At 42.8% G+C, this 18,757-nt stretch overlaps 1 protein-coding gene across 5 annotated transcripts in view; it reads right to left on the bottom strand.

Annotated features, from left to right (window-relative positions):
* The window catches only part of SHTN1 (shootin 1), a 68,802-nt gene that overhangs the window by 37,978 nt on the left and 12,067 nt on the right, over nucleotides 1–18,757 (bottom strand). For all 5 annotated transcript variants that reach the window (XM_054071672.1, XM_054071671.1, XM_054071675.1 and 2 more), the window contains 5 exons: nucleotides 13,426–13,486; nucleotides 8,690–8,784; nucleotides 5,991–6,159; nucleotides 2,959–3,056; nucleotides 1,906–1,987 (listed from right to left, as the gene is read on the bottom strand). In XM_054071672.1, the coding sequence (XP_053927647.1) occupies nucleotides 1,906–1,987; nucleotides 2,959–3,056; nucleotides 5,991–6,159; nucleotides 8,690–8,784; nucleotides 13,426–13,486 (505 nt within the window). The remainder of the gene's footprint in view (nucleotides 1–1,905; nucleotides 1,988–2,958; nucleotides 3,057–5,990; nucleotides 6,160–8,689; nucleotides 8,785–13,425; nucleotides 13,487–18,757) is intronic.

Raw genomic sequence — 18,757 nt, 5'->3', positions numbered from 1 at the left:
TTCTTGATAAGCTTTAGCTCTTACTGGCTGAAAACCAGTTTGCAGGATGAGGACTTGGATTTCTAACATTGTCCAGTGCATTTTCCTTGCTTCTCTAAAGATGAGCATCACAGTTTTCAAAGCTACATGCAGTAAGCAGTACTTTAGACAGTGGGATACACATCCCAACCCACCTGAATCTCAAAATGACATTAACTTCAGACAAAAACAATCCACACAGAGAAAGGTTTAAGATAAATTCATCAACTCTGACCAAAATGTATTGATTATGCAGTTCCAGGACAGTGCCGCATAACTGCAGAATACAACAGGTATTAAATAAACATTTTGGTAGCTCATTTCAAGTGTTAAAAAAAAAAATATATCTTCCTTTATGTTGTCAGTGCATTAGGACCTAAAATGGTTTCACTCCTTCCTCCTGGAAAACAGGCAAACCTGAAACAAGGGGTTGTACTTTTGTTCATGCTGAGAAAAAAGGAAACATTTCGGGAACATTTAATCTACCACACTGTCCCACCAAAAGCTTCTTCAAGGTGATCGTTCTAATCAATCTATCTGAAGCTTTGAGAGACTTCAAGTACTGCCTGTCATAGGCTCAAGCAATGCAGACACATGAAAGAGGTAAAAGATGAACACTCGGTGGAAGAATCTGCCCTCCTATCCAAACCTCCTCTCCCTCAGCTGAGAGAGTCGCAGCATTCACAGAGGAAAAGGCACTGTCGCGCTGGACAGCAAAGGGAAAAGAGAGAAAATTTCCCGCTAATACTTCCTCTGTAATTCAAAACTCGGGCTTTTCCTTGAAAATATGAAAAAGAGTACATTCCTGGCAGAAGGCCATGGTATGATTGGAGTCTTCACTACTTCAAAGATTGTGCTTTTCTTCTGCATTTTCACATCTAGTGGTGGCTATTTCCACCTGTGCAAAAGCGGGAGCCCTGCCCTTTCACTTCCTTCAGAATTCCTGGGAGATTCCTTAAGAGCTTTTTCTTCCCCCGCCCAGGTAAGCAAGTAAAACACAACTGCAGAGGAACAAGTTGAAGATAAATCAGAATAACTTCAGGCACTATGAATGTGGTTAAAAACTTCCATGAGGTATTGTTGAACAAATAACTGAGTGCCTGTTGAAGGCCGAATGAATAATGCATCAAGACAAGCAGGTATTAGAGGCCAGGTCCACTGTATTCCACTTCAGGAAAATGTGAAAGAGCCAAGGAGACTTACCCAATTTTTAATTTTATAAGCTTAAACAAGCAACAGGAGAAAAGGGCACAGCAATCGAAGGCACTAAAGTCTTTCCCATCCTCTCTAAGCTTCTTTTGGGTCAACAATTTCTCATGTGGAAGCAACTGCCTTCGTTAAGGAAAAGCTTTCCTTTTCTGAGCCTTTTTTAGGCTTTCCCTGTCCTAATTTTACCCCTCAGCTCTTTCCAGGAGAGGAGAGTCCCTGCTTTCCTTCCATAACTTGGAAATCCTACTGACCTCATTCCCACCACTCTTGCCTTTTCCTCACCACCCTCTGAAGAAATAACGAGTTTCCGCCAAGTCTCTAGTTATTCAAAATTACCAATTGTGTCCCAACTAAAAGGAAGGCTGATATAATGATCTAGGAAAACAGAAGATCCAGGTTGAAACTCCACCTCTGCGAAGGACCCTTTGCTGTCCTAGTTTGCCGCTTGTGCCACACAGCGAAAATTTTTCCTATTCTCACATCCAACCTGCTATTGACACTGTCACATCTTCCCGGAGTAGAGACAGTCGAGAACGGCCCATGTGTTTCTGCAGCGCCTGCAGCAACGAGGCCGAGTGTCAGACCACAGTCTCAGTTCCGTAACCCACTCTTTGTACTACAGCAAAGCTGCTGCAAAGGACGTAGCAAACTGATAGAGAACCTGCTGAGACCACACACCTCTGTTACATTTCTCCAACAGTTTTTGCTGCTTATTAACTTCGGCTGTCAAAGCAGCCTTTTCTTCTTTCACTTTATTCACCTAGAAAAGTGTAAGGGATAAATAAAAAAAAAAAAGATTATTTCAGTTTGAGGCATAAAGCATACACAAGACATAACGCAATCAACCTTTTGCTTTCAGTAATCCTGTTTCTTAGGTTTGGCTTGATCTTAGGGTTTCCAGCGGTACGGAAAGCATTTTTAAGCCAACTTACAGAGCCAGTGACAGATGGAATTAAAGGGTTATGAACTAATCATATGGGGCCCCCACAGCCCATCCTTGTGGCACGTACCAGTCACAGCTGCAAATACAACATCTTTGGGACCTTTCAGGACGAGGCGCCATAGCACCTGGTTGAAAAGTTACCAGCTTGTCCTCGACTGTCTGTGTTTCAATATAGTCAGGCTGCTGTTTTGGTTTCTTTCCTGAGCTCTGTTTATTGTCCAAGAGCTGTCAGCTGTGTCTTTCTGAATGCAAGTGTTGCACAGACAGGAAGAGCCACTAAGTCCTGATTTGCATCAGTACATGGCTTATCCAGTTTTCAAGCAGGAATGAAACTCTGCTGGCTCAAAAAGCCAATTTGCTGGTCTAATTACCATGACAGGGCACTGCCAATGGCTAAACTCAAAGATACGCTCAACGGAGTAGCACCAGTGATTAAACTGGACATTCTGCCAATGTATTTCTTGCACATCCACAGGTTTAAGGAAAAGAAAAAAAAGCCCCGTGGGCTGGGTGAGGGGCTGTCAGGAAAGGGAGATGAGAGTAATAATACAGGCATTAGAACAGATCATGGAAAGTCATGTGCTGGCGACAACAGCAGGCTGGACTCTGACGCAGAAGACCCTTTCTAGGTGTACACCCTAAGTGCTCCATCATATGGGCAAGCTGGCAGGACTTGCGATTAGATAGTATTCAATTAACTTCACAACTGAGCGTTTTCAACAAAATTAGATACCAAAAGTACCGACTACACGCTATCGTGGTCTCGCCTTCCATGGTACAATACATACTTCTTCAATTACTTCTACAAGTTTGCACCTCAGGTTTTCCAGTTCAATGGCCAAGGTCTTCTTTTCCTCATGAACAGATATGATTTGATCTCTCAGCTCTACAGTCGGAGGAAGGAAATGAAAAATATATTTCACTCTTGGAAGAAAACAACAAAGGGAATATAGTAATGCAAGTACAATCGAGTACGAAACACCTCAGCCACATACAAAGCATCACTTGAATTCAAGATACGTCCTCAATAATTTAGGAGCCTCACGTAAGTGTCAAGTAACAGCTCTATAACTGGGCCACAGTTTCAGATCTACTCTATTGAGGTAAGTTGCCTTGTTCAGCACCGCCGTCTTCATTTGCATTCTGAATGATTCATTTTCTGCTATAAGGAGGCCAATCCTGCCACCACAGAGCATCCTCAGCCCTGCTCGGAAGACTGCCACATCACAGAGCCTCTGCTACAGACGGAGCAGAAAGCAATTTCTAATAGGCGTCCTTTAAAACAAATTAATGCACTTCAGTTCTTTTTGGATCATGAGTTCTTGTCACAAGGGAAATAAACAAAACAACAGGCAGTTAATACCTGGGAGGTTTTCACTGAAGAAATTGTCCTGAACAGCAGCCAATTTATGGCCTTTGTAACATTACGCGAACAGAGTCAGAATAGAACCTTTACTGATGGAAGACCTAATGCTTGTAATTTTCCCCTCAGAATTTTTGTTTCTTAATTATCAAAATATGAAATAAATTAAATTCACAATGAAATAAAACATTTGATTATAATCACTTCTTAACAGGAGATCGGTTTGCATATATAATACATCAAGATTTAGGTTAACATAAAACCACCACAAAAATATAAGTGTATTGATACATATTAGCTTGCAGTAAGTACTCTCATTCCCCACCTGCTTCCAGGATTTCATAGCACTACTGTTCACTGAATACCAGCCACAAGTCGAAAAAATTGTTGCTAATCAATAGCAGATGATGATGACAGGGTGGATGTCCCCCTGTTCGGTCTCACATCTCGAAAATGTTGATTCTACCCTCCTCCCGCCCCTCAACACCACCAATTCAGGCGCCTCAATTTTATTTTCCTCCAAATTAAACAAAAAACCTGACTTTGTCAGGTAAATAAAAAGATCTGTTTTCCCAGAAGATTCCTGAACCAAATAGTCTTCTAAGGATTTGTGCTTTCCAGTCAAATTAATGGGAGGAAAAGTCAGACTGAAATTTATGGTAACTGGATTAAGTCAGGTCTTACAACACACATATCAACCTCATTATCCAGACAAGAAAGCACATCCGCATTCCTAAATCTTTATAAATGTGTAAAAGAAATGTTTCTTATCAGACACAGGGGTGTTCACTAAACTGTTCAACCAACACAGTTGAGTTTTCAGTTTGAAAGGACAGCTAAACAAAAAAAGAAAACCCAAAACCCGTAAATGAAGTTCAGGTCCTGCTCTGAGACCACTCTGCACTTCCACGAAGGACTACAGCTTTACTATCACCTTCTCCTAACGTATGAGAGAGCAAAAAAGGGGAAGGTATTCGCAAGACAGTTTTATCCCTTTAATAAATGAGAAGGTGTTAATCAAAGAGCCTCAGATAGCACTACCTAATATATACATCCTTATGGAAAAGGGGTGGGAGGGGAAGAATCATTCCAGGAAATAATATTTTGTTGAACGGTGAGAAGGCTCAAAGACTTTCAATATCTCCAACACAAATATTTGGAACCATAAACACCCATAGAAGAACAGATTTCACCTTGGGCAACACCATAAAGCACTAAGGGATGTTTTGAAAACACTTTGCCATTGCATATGGTCTTCACTTAGCACATAATCCAAGATGTGGCTTCATGGTTTTCCCTGAGGACAACCACCACACGGTTTGGCTCAGGTTAGGCACACAGCTCTAGCACTGCCTTTGGGTAAGTGTCAGATCGCTCTGGTACCACACACACATATGCTTCTCCCTAGGCACAGGGATGGAACGTCTTTTCCTACAGCAAATGGGATGCCAATGCTTCTGAAAATATTCAACACTTGTAAAAGTAAGGTCATTAACACTTGATAAGAAGGGCAGAGAGAAGACCAGAAGCCAGGAGTTCCAAATCCTTTACAACATGTCATATTTGGTTTTTTAATGAACTCTTCATCAAGAAACAAAGCATATTCATCAGAGCCTTCCTAAAATATGCTTTTAATTTGACCTTCCTAACCTCTTAACCGTGTTCTCCTCTGATCTGCAGACAGAGCTTTTGCTCTCCTTAAACATACCCTTAACATCTTTCTCCAATAAAAGACAGGAGGAACTGGGTCTTTTTTCCAATTCAGATGGTGTTGATCACACCATTCTCTGCCTCTTTTCCTACATTCATAGGATGCAAACCTGCTCGTTGTAGAAAAATACTATGCAGAATGTGAGCATTCCCCTTTTTTAGATAGGATGATACAACACACAGAATAATGATGACTTCATCACAAAGTTAGATGAGAAAAAAAGGCAGATTTTGGATTACAGAAATACGAACTGCCTTTCAAAAAAGAACTGAAAATGTCTTAGTAAAGCACAGATTTCTCTTATTAAGGAATTTCCATGTTCCAAAGCTTTGCTGTTTCACCCGTGTACTGGTTACCCTTTTCAAGGTGCATGTTTGGCAACAGCTGTGGAAGATGAATGACGTTTATGCACACAATGGTACATAACGGAAAAAAGAAACGGAGAGTCCTGTCTTTTGGCTCTGAAATAGCGACACTGCAGTTGAAGCAAAACCAAGGTGACCTTGCTCTTCTGCTTAACTTTTACTTTGTCAGGGATCTAAGGAATAATTTATTTTACCGACTCAGTAACATTGAACTTTCTTACCTGTGTACATCTCATTTTTCTATTGCATTGTAACTTCGCAAGCTGTACGCATCACACAGCATCACTACAAGCCTACCAGGTTCTTACAGACTTTTCTGGACATCCTTTGATGACCACTCTTTGCCTCACATGGTGGTGTAGGCTCAGCAGCAACGCTCACCTTTTATTTGCTGCTGGCAATGCACAGAACTGCATGATCCAGAGTTAGCTTCCGTATCTGTGGATGAGTCGTCTTCATCAATGTTGATCTCTTCAGTGATAATTTCTGGGCCCAGTTTTGCCATGTAAAGCATACTAATTCTTTTCAAGGTCTTGTTTTCTTTGTTCAGCTGAAAGTTGAACAGAACAAACAGTGAGAAGTCAGTTACTCTGTCTTTAAACTGCTGTGCAAGGAAAAAAAAAATAAAGTTAACTGTATTTTTTTCTCCTTCGTCATTAAAAGCTCCAACAAACAAAGGCACATTGAGAGAGTTGGGTTTGTTCAGCCTGGAGAAGAGAAGGCTGCAGGGACACCTTAGAGAAGCTTCCAGTACTGGAAGAGGCTCCAGGAAAGCTGGGGAGGGACTCTAGATCAAGAAGTGCAGTGATAGGACAAGGGAGAATGAATTTAAGCCGAAAGAGAGGAGATCGAGATGAGAACTTAGGAAGAAATGTTTTCCTGTGAGGGTGAGGAGGCCCTGGCTCAGGATGCCCAGAGCAGTGGTGGCTGCCTCATTGCTGGAGGTGTTCCAGGCCAGGTTGGATGGGGCTTGGAGCCCCTGATCCAGTGGGAGGTGTCCCTGCCATGTTGGAACTGGATGGGCTTTGAGGTCCCTTCCAAACCAAATTGTTTGATGATTCTATAGGGTAACATTCAATATTAAAATGGTTTGAAGATGGGCAGCTTGTCCTCTTTCTCCTCTGAGGAACCCTGAACTCAATGTGATGCTTCATCCACGTCCTTCTTTCTTCTCTGGTACTTCTGACTAATAAATCCCCTGTGTAGGCTCAAATCAAATCAAATCAAATCAAATCAACTATCAAGCTTACTTAATGCTATGCATTCTTTGTGACAGCTGTTTCAGCTCCTTACCCTTAAGCATGTACCAGCATCAACAGGAGCCCGAACTGAACGACCTGGAGAAGGACTTGTGCTCCTGAAAGCTTGTCTGGTTTTGCCAGCTGTATCAATTGGTCAAATAGAACATCTTACCTCCTCCTAAACCCTTATTTTGCTTAAAAACTACAAACGCCACAACTACTACAATCCCAGTCATGGCAGAATAATCTCAAAATCCTTTTCAATTACTTTCAGTTCTCATTCATTATTACTGTAGAGTCAACATACGTAAGATGTACCATAAACCAATTCTTTATGGGTCAAACCACAAGTCAGAAACCACCGTGGGCTGGATGCCTGAACATGCCTGGTCGGTGGACAATAGCAAAGAGGTTCTGCAAGGCATCTCCATCTTGATCAAAGTGCCAGGAAAAACTGAGTAACATATAGCTCTCACCTTTTGTTTCACGGTTGCACCTCTAGACACCCCATGGCAGCAGCTCTCAGCAAGCTCAGCATGGAATCGGGACGTTCAGGCTATGTTGGGGGTGAGCGCTCCCCCACCAACCCAGTGTTTCCTGCATTCAGGTCTGAGAACGAGGCTCAATTTTCTACTAATGACGCAAAACTCATTGATGTCAACATGCACTTCCAATATTTACCTTGAAATAAACCGGTTAGGCTGACCCTGAATTTTTAGCGAAGCAATCATCTTTGATCCCTCGTTTTCTCAGCTGCCCAGCTACAGGAGATTTACTTAAGAACTTCTTCGTCTCACTCCCAAAGAATGAAAACGAGCAAGTGAGATGGAAACCTTATTTAATAATATTTAATAAGAAACCTTATATAGTTAGCTCGCAGCACCAAACAAATCAGCTTAGGCAAAGCAGCCCCATGGGGTGAAGCCAGTCTTTGAGCTGCCCCTGTACGTGCATTACAGGAAAAGTGTGGAAAAGAAGAAAAGTTGCATAAATACGTTCATTTTCTTACTTATGCTGATTGTCTATCTTATGAATTCTAATATAGTGTCATTATGCAAACAATTAAGTAAATACCTCCAGAAAGTACATTGCTAATGCATCTAAATTAAAGTGATTTCTTGCTGGTGTGATTTTTACCGTATCTAAGGATGTACTCTGGGCAGAGGATGGGGAGGAAAAAAAAAAAAATAAAGGAAAAAAAAAAAAGGCAGTCAGCATTGCTAATGAAATTTGGTTCAAAATTGCTGTAATCCATTTTCTGATGAAGTGGCTCAGATGCATTTTACACAACCAAAAATATATAACAGGGAGATAAAAACATTCTTTAATAATAATGCACTTCTGATGAGATGGAATATAGAAAATTACACACTTGCTAAATTCATCAGACTAGACGCAATCAACAGAGCAGCAGAGGTCACCTTTCCCCTGCCCTCGCTTTGCTTTCATAAACAATCACCTGAAATGTAATGCAGTGGTTGACTTTTTCCATTTGATTTAGACACTGAAGTGCTCATTATTGTTTTATATCTCACACAGGACAGTTCTAAAACTTGTTTTCCATTTAACCTGAACGCATATACAAACTAGATATCAAGATGCTGGTCCATGACTTACTGTTCCGAAGAGAAACTAAATTAAAATAGTTATTTTCTTTTTTTCTTTAAAGCAATTGGACTTTGTATCTCACATGTGGCTTATAGTTTTCACCTCTTCAGAACAATTTCACAGATCCACAAGATGATATGAAAACATATATGGGACATGTATGCAATCTCAAGTTAAAACTAAAAATAGAAAAGAAATCAGACTAAGCAGAATCACCATAATTCTTCTCACCTTAGAAGCCAAAGCCTCAGCACTTTCACGGCACGTCTTCTCAATTTCAAGATGGTTCTGAATACAGTTCACTTCCTCAATAACCATGTGAGATACTAGGGGAAGAGTTTAACAATTAGTCAGTATTTTCCTGCATTTGAAACACGCATCCCATGATCAGACACATTACATCTTTTTCTGTTAACTTTCTGAGTAAGCATTTCAAATACAGGGAAGTATTAGATAATCCCCAGGGATGGGAACTGGTTTGAACATTGAGTATCTGGTTCATTGCTTTAAGCAACTCTCTCAAGCCATGTTTGCAGCACTGGAGAGGGAATTGGAGAACTGAACATAAGCTTATGGAAGTAGAAGGCCAGCAAGAGCCTCTCTGACCACTTTCACTCATCACCTTCATTTCATAGAATCATTAAATCATAGAATTGCTTGGCTGGAAAAGATCTTTGAGATCACGGAGTCCAATCATACGTCAACACTTGAGGACTCAGAGTGAGACCATTAGGTCTGTCCCTTAAGACTGCCATCAGAATCCTCTTGAAAATGCCTCACCTTGTGGACTCCCCATCCCTGGAGTTGTTCAAGGCCAGGTTGGATGGGGCTTTGAGCAACCTGATCCAGCGGGAGGTCTCTCTGCCCAGGGCAGGTCGTTGGAACCGGATGAGCTTTGGGATCCCTTCTAACCCAAACCATTCTATGATTCTAGGAAAACTGGTACGGATGCCGGTTTCAGAAGACTGGAACCTTGACAGATTAACTCAGGTATCTTAGAAAGAGTATTTTCACCTTCTTTTTTCCAGCTGTTAATAGTATTTTAAGTATTATCACAGACACTAAACACACTGTGCAAGAAGAGCCGATGGTTGGACATATAGTGCAGCCCTGGGGCAAGTTCCCTAGGAAGTGGAGAAAGGAATTAAGTGACCACAGCCTCCATATCTGCAGTGTCTCCTACAGCGCATGCTCCACCACAGTCCAACCACCAGCACAGCACAGTTCCTTCTTCAGGTTCTGCCCCATCAACTTCAAAGCCGCCTGCAGCAGCTGGGATATACCCCGACGGATACAATCCTTACGGAAACTGCTTGATTTTTGACAGCATCAGCCAAACAACCCAAGTTCTGTATTACTATTTGGCTCTAATGTCTGAATTGTTTCTTATTTGAAGTCTCTCTACCCTCGAGCGTGCTTCTAATATAAGCACTGTGGTCTCACACCCTGCCTTCGGGGTCCTACGCAGTCAGACACCCCACAACCTTCCATGAGACCAGGGCTGAGAGCAAGCTATCTGATGGCATCTAAAATACACGGCCGTGCTGCTGTATTTGACATCACAGCTGGAAAAGCAAGAGATGCATCTGTCTTTAGCACTTACAGGATCTCTACTACCACGGTGAGCACACGTCGCTAGGTCAAGGATAAGGAATATTCTTAAAGTGACCAAAATCAAGCTTATTTTGTAACAGAGGACACCAACACAAGTTAGAGGACATTTGAAAGCACAGATGTGTTTTGGCTTGTGGTTCCCCTGGACTTCAAGCTGTACATTGAAATTCATCTTCTAAGGGACAAGCTTCAAGTCGCACAAGCGGACTGGAGCAAAGCAGGAAACCCAGCAACAGTTTCCCATTTCTCAGGCTAGCACCTTGCTCACTGGCACAACTCATCCCCGGCTTCTGGCACCCTGATCCATCAGGACAGGCTGAGACAGTTGGGGTTGTTCAGCCTGGAGAAGAGAAGGCTCTGGGGAGACCTTATAGCAGCTTCCAGCGCTGAAAGGGTCTCCACGAAAGCTGGGGAGGGGCTCTGCATCAGGGACTGCTGGGATAGGATGAGGGGAACTGTTTTAAGCCAAAAGAGGGGAGATGGAGATTAGATATTAGGAAGAAATGCCTTCCTGTGAGGCCCTGACCCAGGTTGCCCAGAGCAGTGGTGGCTGCCCCATCCCTGGAGGTGTTCAAGGCCAGGTTGGATGGGGCTTGGAGCAATCGGATCCAGTGGGAGGTGTCCCTGCCCATGGTAGGGGGTGGAACTGGAGACTCTTTATGGTCCCTTCCAACCCAAACCATTCTATGATTCTACAATAACGCTAATATTTTCGTTACTACCACAGGGAACCAGCAGCTGCATGCAAGGTGAGTTCTACAAAACACAAGCAGCCAAAGAAAAAAAGAGCAGGGCTGAGTACTGGAAATTGCTGTTCAAAAAACTATATTCACATGAAGTCTTCTAACAGCAGAGCAACCACATCTCTTTCTTTAGCTGTTTTCTTTATTTCCCTTTTTTCTGGCGTTGAAGAAATTATCTGCTCCGAGCATGCTGTACCAACTGCTACAATTAATTTGAGAGAGGAAAAGCTTCAGGTACTACATGTCCATCTCTCTTCTGTTTTATTCTACCTAGCTCTGGGGATTTGGAGCGAGGAAATGCTTTGGGCAGGATGAGGAAACGGCGAAGATGCAGAGCTGCTCCCATTTTACGTTAGACGTAAATCTAATGCCCTCCAGCATGGCTAAAGTCGGGAAACAAGGATTGGGCTCACATGGCAGAACTAGGGATTACTCTTGGTTCATTTAAACTTAATTAACCTGCAATTATGATTAACTCGGGGGAAAAAAAGTCTTTCCAAATTAAATACAAAAATACATTATTTCCTAAGTCCGTCCAAAGTTCTTATTATGTCAATATTAAAATTCATAAAGCAGCACTAAGTGGCCTGAAACATCTCTAACCTTGACAGTTTTTTCAGGGGTAATAATAATCCGCAGCAAATGCAGGCCAACCAAAAACCACTTAACTAATTAGTAGTTGCAGTCACCGAGAAAACATGAATCAACACTGTTATTACAAGTGGCACATTTGAGTGGCATCTAATTATGACTTGATGAGCACGATACTTGCATTATCAACATTACTACTGCATCCCATCAGGGACTAAAAGCCGCTGATGGCATTGACTGCGAGAAACTCCCACTCAATGGTACTGCAGCACCCAACAATCTCCTTGGCAGGGGCACCCTCACTAAATGACATGTTAAGCATAATTACTGGTAGACATTGTAAATAAACAGGATTGGAAGTGAAAATTGTACCAAGTGCATAAGACACAATCTGACACATTGGAAGTGGCAGCCTTAATTGAGAGTTTCTTTGACTGCTCAAGATCATTTCAACTGCATTTCTCAGAGGACAGTGATTATAACTGTGGAGACAGACGGCATAATGGTATCAGCACTGCTGACAGAGCAGTGAATTAAATTGTATCTGCTGTTGTGTGAAAGCCTTGATGAGAGGTACAGATCCTTAGTGGTCTTATCATTATAACACAATGGTCATGTTGTCATCAACCTTGCTGGCTCCAATTGAAAAGAAATGATTGTGTGTTGAAGCTTTCCCCCCCACCACCACCTTCTATCTCTTGTGCTCAATAGAACCAATTTTCAGAGAGCTATGAAATCACGCAATAGGGCCTAAAATGCAGCTGCTTGGCATACAAACGGGGCCCCATTAAACTGGAATCACACACAATATGTGTTTATGCCAGGAGAACAAATAGAAGCTGAGTACAGGCCAAGTTTATTCACAGACACAAAGCCGATGTAGCTCTTCATCAATATAATTGCCTTTTATATTGTCATTTAAATAATGGGCTCTATTATTGCCTTAAAATCCTAATATTCCTGGCATTTTATCACTATGTTTACAAGGTATGTCCTTTAAAAACGTGAAAGGAAGATAAAAGAAACCTATAAAATTTTACAACATCAAATATTACTTCAAATTTTAAGTCTTAACTACTTGACATTTTCTGCCACGCTCTGGTACTCCTCGTATCATAACAAAAACAAAACAGGCTACAATTTTTTCTAGAGGAATTAGACTTCTCAGAGAACATTCTTGCCTCACAGAACAGTTATCTAAGACCATTTGAGACAGTAGATGATTCCTGTTGATTTTAGATTCTGTTCCATAATTGTATCATACGAAGAACTATAAAACAGAAGTGAACAAACTCCTCTGTTAAGGCAGTCACACAAAAGTACAGAGCATGTGATTTCCTTCTCCTGCATTAACTCCATCCACATTTCCGATGCTTTGCTGCGCAGCTCACCGTGCTGGCACAAACCAGACATAACAGACCACAATCTTATTGTAATTGTCTCTTCCAAGGAGCTATTCCAGTAGGATACTTCCACTCCCATTAGATGGGCTTTGTTGCTTCCAGACACCATAGAGCTTCAATAGAACCATTACCATAAAAGTGTAAAACTGAATATTGACATTCTCGCAGCCCAGACAAGACAGAACTTGCTCCAGAAATTATCAAGAGGCAGCAGTTCATCCTAGAAACCTCAATGGGTGTGTCTAGGCTTGAAGTAATTTTACTTCTTTGTGAAAAAATTGCCATTATTATTAGCAATCTCAGCAAAAGGGCCAAATCCCACTCAATCCAACCATATATCATTCTAAAAGTGACTTGCAGAATCCAGGTGAGAAAGGTACCACTGTATTTACATCACTTCCCATCTTAAGAACAGCTACCTGTGGCAGAGGTGTAAACGCTGTGACAGCAATTAGTCTGACAACGGTCAAAATCCCACTGGATTAACTCTTTAAAACAAGGCTTCGAAGGAGAAACGGCACATGGACCTGAATCTCAGCATTCTTTCCGCTGCTGTGGAGTAGAAAGAGTCATGTTCGTAACTCCCTATACCCAAAAATTCCCACTACCAACTTACTTTTCTGAAACTCCTCCAGTTTTTTGACAGCCTCATCTCGTTCTTGCTTGATTTTGTCACACTGTAGGAGAAGCAAAAATTGAAATGAAGTTCTTTAATTAGCAGTCAGTCACAACGTGCAAAATCAACAAAGATCAACTGCCAGCACAATAAAGTACAGAAACCTATCAAAGCATCGTTCCTTTTTACTCTCACACATATGAGATCAATGGAAATCATGCATAAAAAATTCATTACTCTGAGCATTTTCCAACCAAACCAGTGAGTTGCGCTTGATTTTAGGTTCCAATTCAGAGCTACTCTGAAAATATTTCAGAAGAGCTGCATTATCCAAAACTGAGATAAAAGATCCTCCACACAGCAGTGAAAGCAACACTTTGCACGCCAAGATGCTTTAGGTCTTTAGCACAAATAGACTTGGAAGAGAGGCTTATATTTCTATAGCGTGTGCAAAAACCTCAAAGCCAATAAAGAGGGACATGCTGTACAGTTTTATAATACCATGAGCAAAGCTTGAAGGGGGAGGACACCCATTTTCTTGCTTTAAGGATTTTCCATCACCCCAGATTTATTAATTTGGGGGTTAATGGTAACTCTACGCAGGGCTGCAACCACCGATCCTACGAAGGAGGGGTTTCTTCAAAGAGAAAGAATAACACGACGTTTAACAGCCTTTTCTAAGACAATGTCTTCTCTAAGTAAATCTCTTCTACAGGCAAAGGAAAGTATTCACAGGAATGAGTAAACTTCACAAGAGGCACCACCGTCAGTGATTAACCACACGGTGACAAACACATGACCCGAGGGGAAGTATGACTGGCACAGAGCCCGTCTGACACACACGGCGAACCAGACATCCTTCCTCACAGGCGGTTGTGTACGCTCAGAGCAATAAATCAGCCTAAAGACCAGGAGTTAACTTCTGGAAGAGATCTATGTGCCTGAGCTCCTTACGCTGTAAGTGCAGTCACGAGGACACCGGAGGACACCGGTCATTGGAACAGAACTGGGAAAAAAAACCACTGACATGATTTTACTCGATTTTCAGTTTTTCCACATGGAGACCCACTGAGGTAGGTGGGAAAGGAGCTGCTGTTCAGTAACAAGAAGGGAGAGAGCCTGAATCAAAGGCAGCCAAATTCAAGAGAGCCCTTCTATCAGCTCCGGAGGAGCTTGGATGAGGCCCCGCTCTTGGGCAAGGAGAGAAGGCCATTGCTGTCGTCGCAGGGTCAGCCTCCCGCAGGCTTTGGAAGCCGCTGCTGCTGGTTCTGTGGGAGCAAAAGGAGCTGCGCTCAACAAGCAACTCTCTTCTTATGGCAGTGGGGTGACAAGGCAAGCGACAGCGACCGAGTCGGAAGGACAGGTCACTCACTACCTGCTGTAAAGGTCTGTGGAACAAGTGAGAGCTGCAGAAGGAGTGAGATGTATTAAGCGAGCAGCACCGGATCAGGACTCACCGCTTCATCTGGACCTGTTAACAAAGGAGCTCTTTAAAGAGAATCTTGCACAGGAGAGGTGTGGAAGGGAAATCTGTGCATGAACCTTGCTGCTCACTGCCCTCCCTCTCAGCTTCTCAGTGCCTTACCTTAACGGCAGAAGCGCAGTCTAAGAACAGAAGGCAGTAAAAGATGCAGAAAGAGTATTTCGGATTGTTCCTGCAGAGCACAGCTCCGCTGCAAAAGGAGGATCAGCGTGAGCTGCTGCCCCTCCTTATTTTACAAGAGAGAGTCTGTAACCACACTGGTATGCTTCACCCACGGATTTTTCTGCACGCTACAAGCTTTCAGCCCACTGCCCATTAAGTGAGCAAGGGCTTTTAATGCTCAGTTTAAAAAATGGGAAGATTAGCATAGTAAGGATCTGATCCGCTGCCTGTAGGAGTCAATGACACACTTTCCTATTGATGGAAACCTTGATGCAGAGGATGCAGAGCACTCCTTGTCCCAACCACAGGGAAAAAACTCCTTTTAAAATGCTCCAGGAACACACTGTAAAGTGTAACCGCTTTCCCCATGCGGCAAAAGGGAAGTTAAATGACCTGTTCCACTTCACCGTGAGTGCTATTTGCACAGAGAGCTCCATTTGGCCCACAGCGAGCTGACTGTTCTCCTGACAGCTACGCATGTTTCTCTGCACAATCACGGGCTGTACCTTCAAGTCTCTGCAGAGCAATTCCTGCTCCCAGTCGCTGCTTTCCGAACCTTTTCCTTTCGCTGCTACTGTGCTTCAGAATGAAAGAGCAGGAAGAAAAAGAGAGCGGGAGATTGTTGCACTTGCTGAAACGATCAATGGAAAGCACTTTGCTTTTTTGTCTCGCAATCAAACCCATCCAAGCAGAGCTGTTACAAGTCCTACCAAAAAAAACCCTCACTTTATCTCCAATCTAGCAAAGAATTAGAAAAGTTGAGGTTGTCTTTAACTGCTGAAGTGTGATTCTGCCCCTCTGCTCTGCTCTGATGAGACATCACCTGCAGTCCTGCATTCAGTTCTGGAGTCCTCAGCACAGGAAGGACATGGAGCTGTTGGAGCAAGTCCAGAGGAGGGGCACATGAGATGAGGAGAAGGCTAGAGCACCTCCCGTATGCAGAAAGGCTGAGAGAGCTGGTAGTGTTCAGCCTGGAGAAGACAAGGCTTTGGGGAGACCTTAGAGCAGCTTCCAGTTCTCAAAGAGTACTGCAGGAAAGCTGAGGAGGGGCTCTTTACCAGGGAGTGCAGGGACAGGATGAGAGGGGATGGGTTTAAGCAGAAAGAGGGGCGATTCGGAGATTTAGATGAGAAATCAGGAAGAAATGTTTTCCTGTGTGGGTGGGGAGGCCCCAACCATAGGCAGAGATACCATGTCTTCCAGTCAAGGTGTGGCTGCCCCATCCCTGGAGGGGTTCCAGGCCAGGTTGGATGGGGTTTGGAGCCCCTGATCCAGAGGGAGGTGTCCCTGTCCATGGCAGGGGGGTGGAACTGGATGGGCTTTTAGTTCCCTTCCAACCCAAACCATGCCATGATTTTGTGATTCTGGGAAGGCCTGGGTTTCTTGTCTGATCACTTCTAACAGGCAGCTCCTTCTTTGCCAACTATTTTGCACATAAGCTCCTACTGACTTCAGTAAAAGGCCTTCAAAGGGCAAACACAAGGAGGAGATTGTTCAGTTCAGATATTAAGATGCAAGAAGTTCACATAATAGCCATATAGTCAATTAAGCCATTGCTAAGCAACACAAGATACATTCTTTTTCATTTATACAGATTGTGAAATTTATGCAGATTTACTGCCTGTTCTAAAATAATGTGTTTGGTACACTGCTCAAAAGTCTCCCATGGCATTTGTTATACTCTACAGAAAGAATGAGCATATCATCAGGGCAGACGCCCTCCTCCATTCCCGTTTGGTGACAAAACATATAATCCACTCTATAGACGTGCTTTACGAGAGTAAACACCATGAATGATGTATCAGAGATACAGTATTACACCTACTGTTTTGGAAAGCTGTCTTGCCTTTTTTCCCCGACTGGCAGCATGACAAAACACTGTCAAAACCAGCGTTCAGAGTCGTTTCTGTCTGATTAGCACACAGTCAAATATTTATTCATGATCTGACTCTGAATACGTCATAACTGCATATTAAGTTCTCTACATTAGTGAGCAACTGAACGTTGGTTATCTATTTATTGGGTGCTAGTATTCTTGTTTAGTCAGCTGCGTCATTTAAAAGGATGGCCCAAGAGAAGTGATTTCCCAGTGTAATTTTTGCTCCCATTTTTCAAAGTACCTTAAAAACGTTAACAAAAAAATAAGCCTGCACCAATTCTGTCAAAGACCTCACCAGTGATCTCCAAACTGGCAGCTTAGCAAAGCAATGAGGAAGAGACGCTGCGGGTTAAAGATCTCATATTCTCCTCCTGAATTTTCAAGGTTATTAGCATCCATTTAAGCAGCAGCACTTTGAACAAAGTAACCTACGTAAATTTTGCCAATTTGCCTTCTAATCCTAAGAAAGAAATATGGAACAAAGCATAAATTTTCTAAAATTAAAATTACACCTTACTTTTAATTAGCTGCACATTATGGACCAAATTCCATGTTTCTACCATGAACTAGGATCATTTCTCCTTGACGCAGCTCATCCTTCAGAGCCGTACAAGTTTGCTGGTGACATAGGAAAAAAAGGGATCAAAAGCACATCCATACGGAATGCTATCTCACTCTGGCGGGGTACTTTCCATAAATAATTTGCAAAGATTAACTCTCTCTTCTCTTTTCCTGTCAACGCAGCTCTGTGACCGCAGTTGATGCAGAGGAAACCACTTGCTTACACTCATAGTGAAACAAGTGGCAGAGCTGGAGCAGAAGTTACCCCTTACTTCCTAATCCATAGGCAGATCTACCCTGTGCCAGACTTCCTCCAACATCAGGTTTGATCCTGCAAAGCATAAACTAAGATACAAAGTCAGAGAGATGCTAACAAGCTTGCAGCATTGCCCAGTCTTGCAAGAACACAAGGAATAGATTCTTCCAGTAGTGGCACTGTAAGCAAATATAACCATGAACTCTGCATCAGGAGATTCTTTTTTTCTGTAGAAGAAATGCACTTAAGGCCTCACATGTAACCACTTGAGCCCAAGCACCTTAAACAATTAAGTAGGACTGCTTACACAAGCACACCGATTTGCAGGATGGAGGTTCTTAGATGGAGAATACTTGCATAATAACGGAAAATCTTCCAACCCTGAGCACGTGCTTAACTAATTTGCCCGGCTGGGGATGAAATCCCCATGTGTTCAGAGTTGGAAGATTTTCAGCTCTTATACAAGCATTCAGAAAAAAAAAAACCATCATACCAGCCCCCAGGAGGAATACAAAAGAGTGGCTAAAGATACCCAGTTATGGGAAAGGAGTCTTGTGAGAGAAACGAGTGAGGAAGAAAGAAGAGTAGAATGCAAGAAACAACCTCAGATCATCTCACTTCACCTTCATTTTGTCGACAAAAAATTTGATTGGAATGGCCTTTGAAGAAAAAAATCATAGAATCGTGGAATGGGTCAGAGGGGACTTTAAAGCCCATCCAGTTCCAACGCCCTGCCATGAAAATGGATGAGCCCCATCCAACCTGGCCTGGAACCCCTCCAGGGATGGGGCAGCCACCGCTGCTCTGGGCTACCTGGGCCAGGGCCTCCCCACCCTCACAGGAAAACATTTCTTCCTAAGATCTCATCTCAGTCTCCCCTCTTTCAGCTTAAAATCATTGCTCCTTGTCCTATCCCTGCACTCCCTGACCAAGAGCCCCTCCCCAGCTTTCCTGGAGCCCCTTTCAGTACCAGAAGGTCTGCCTGGAGCCT

Source organism: Cuculus canorus, chromosome 7 (genome assembly GCF_017976375.1).
Source record: "Cuculus canorus isolate bCucCan1 chromosome 7, bCucCan1.pri, whole genome shotgun sequence".
NCBI classification, from domain to species: domain Eukaryota; kingdom Metazoa; phylum Chordata; class Aves; order Cuculiformes; family Cuculidae; genus Cuculus; species Cuculus canorus.
The sequence above is the reverse complement of the archived record's forward strand: the minus strand, read 5'-3'. Positions and strand labels throughout refer to the sequence as shown.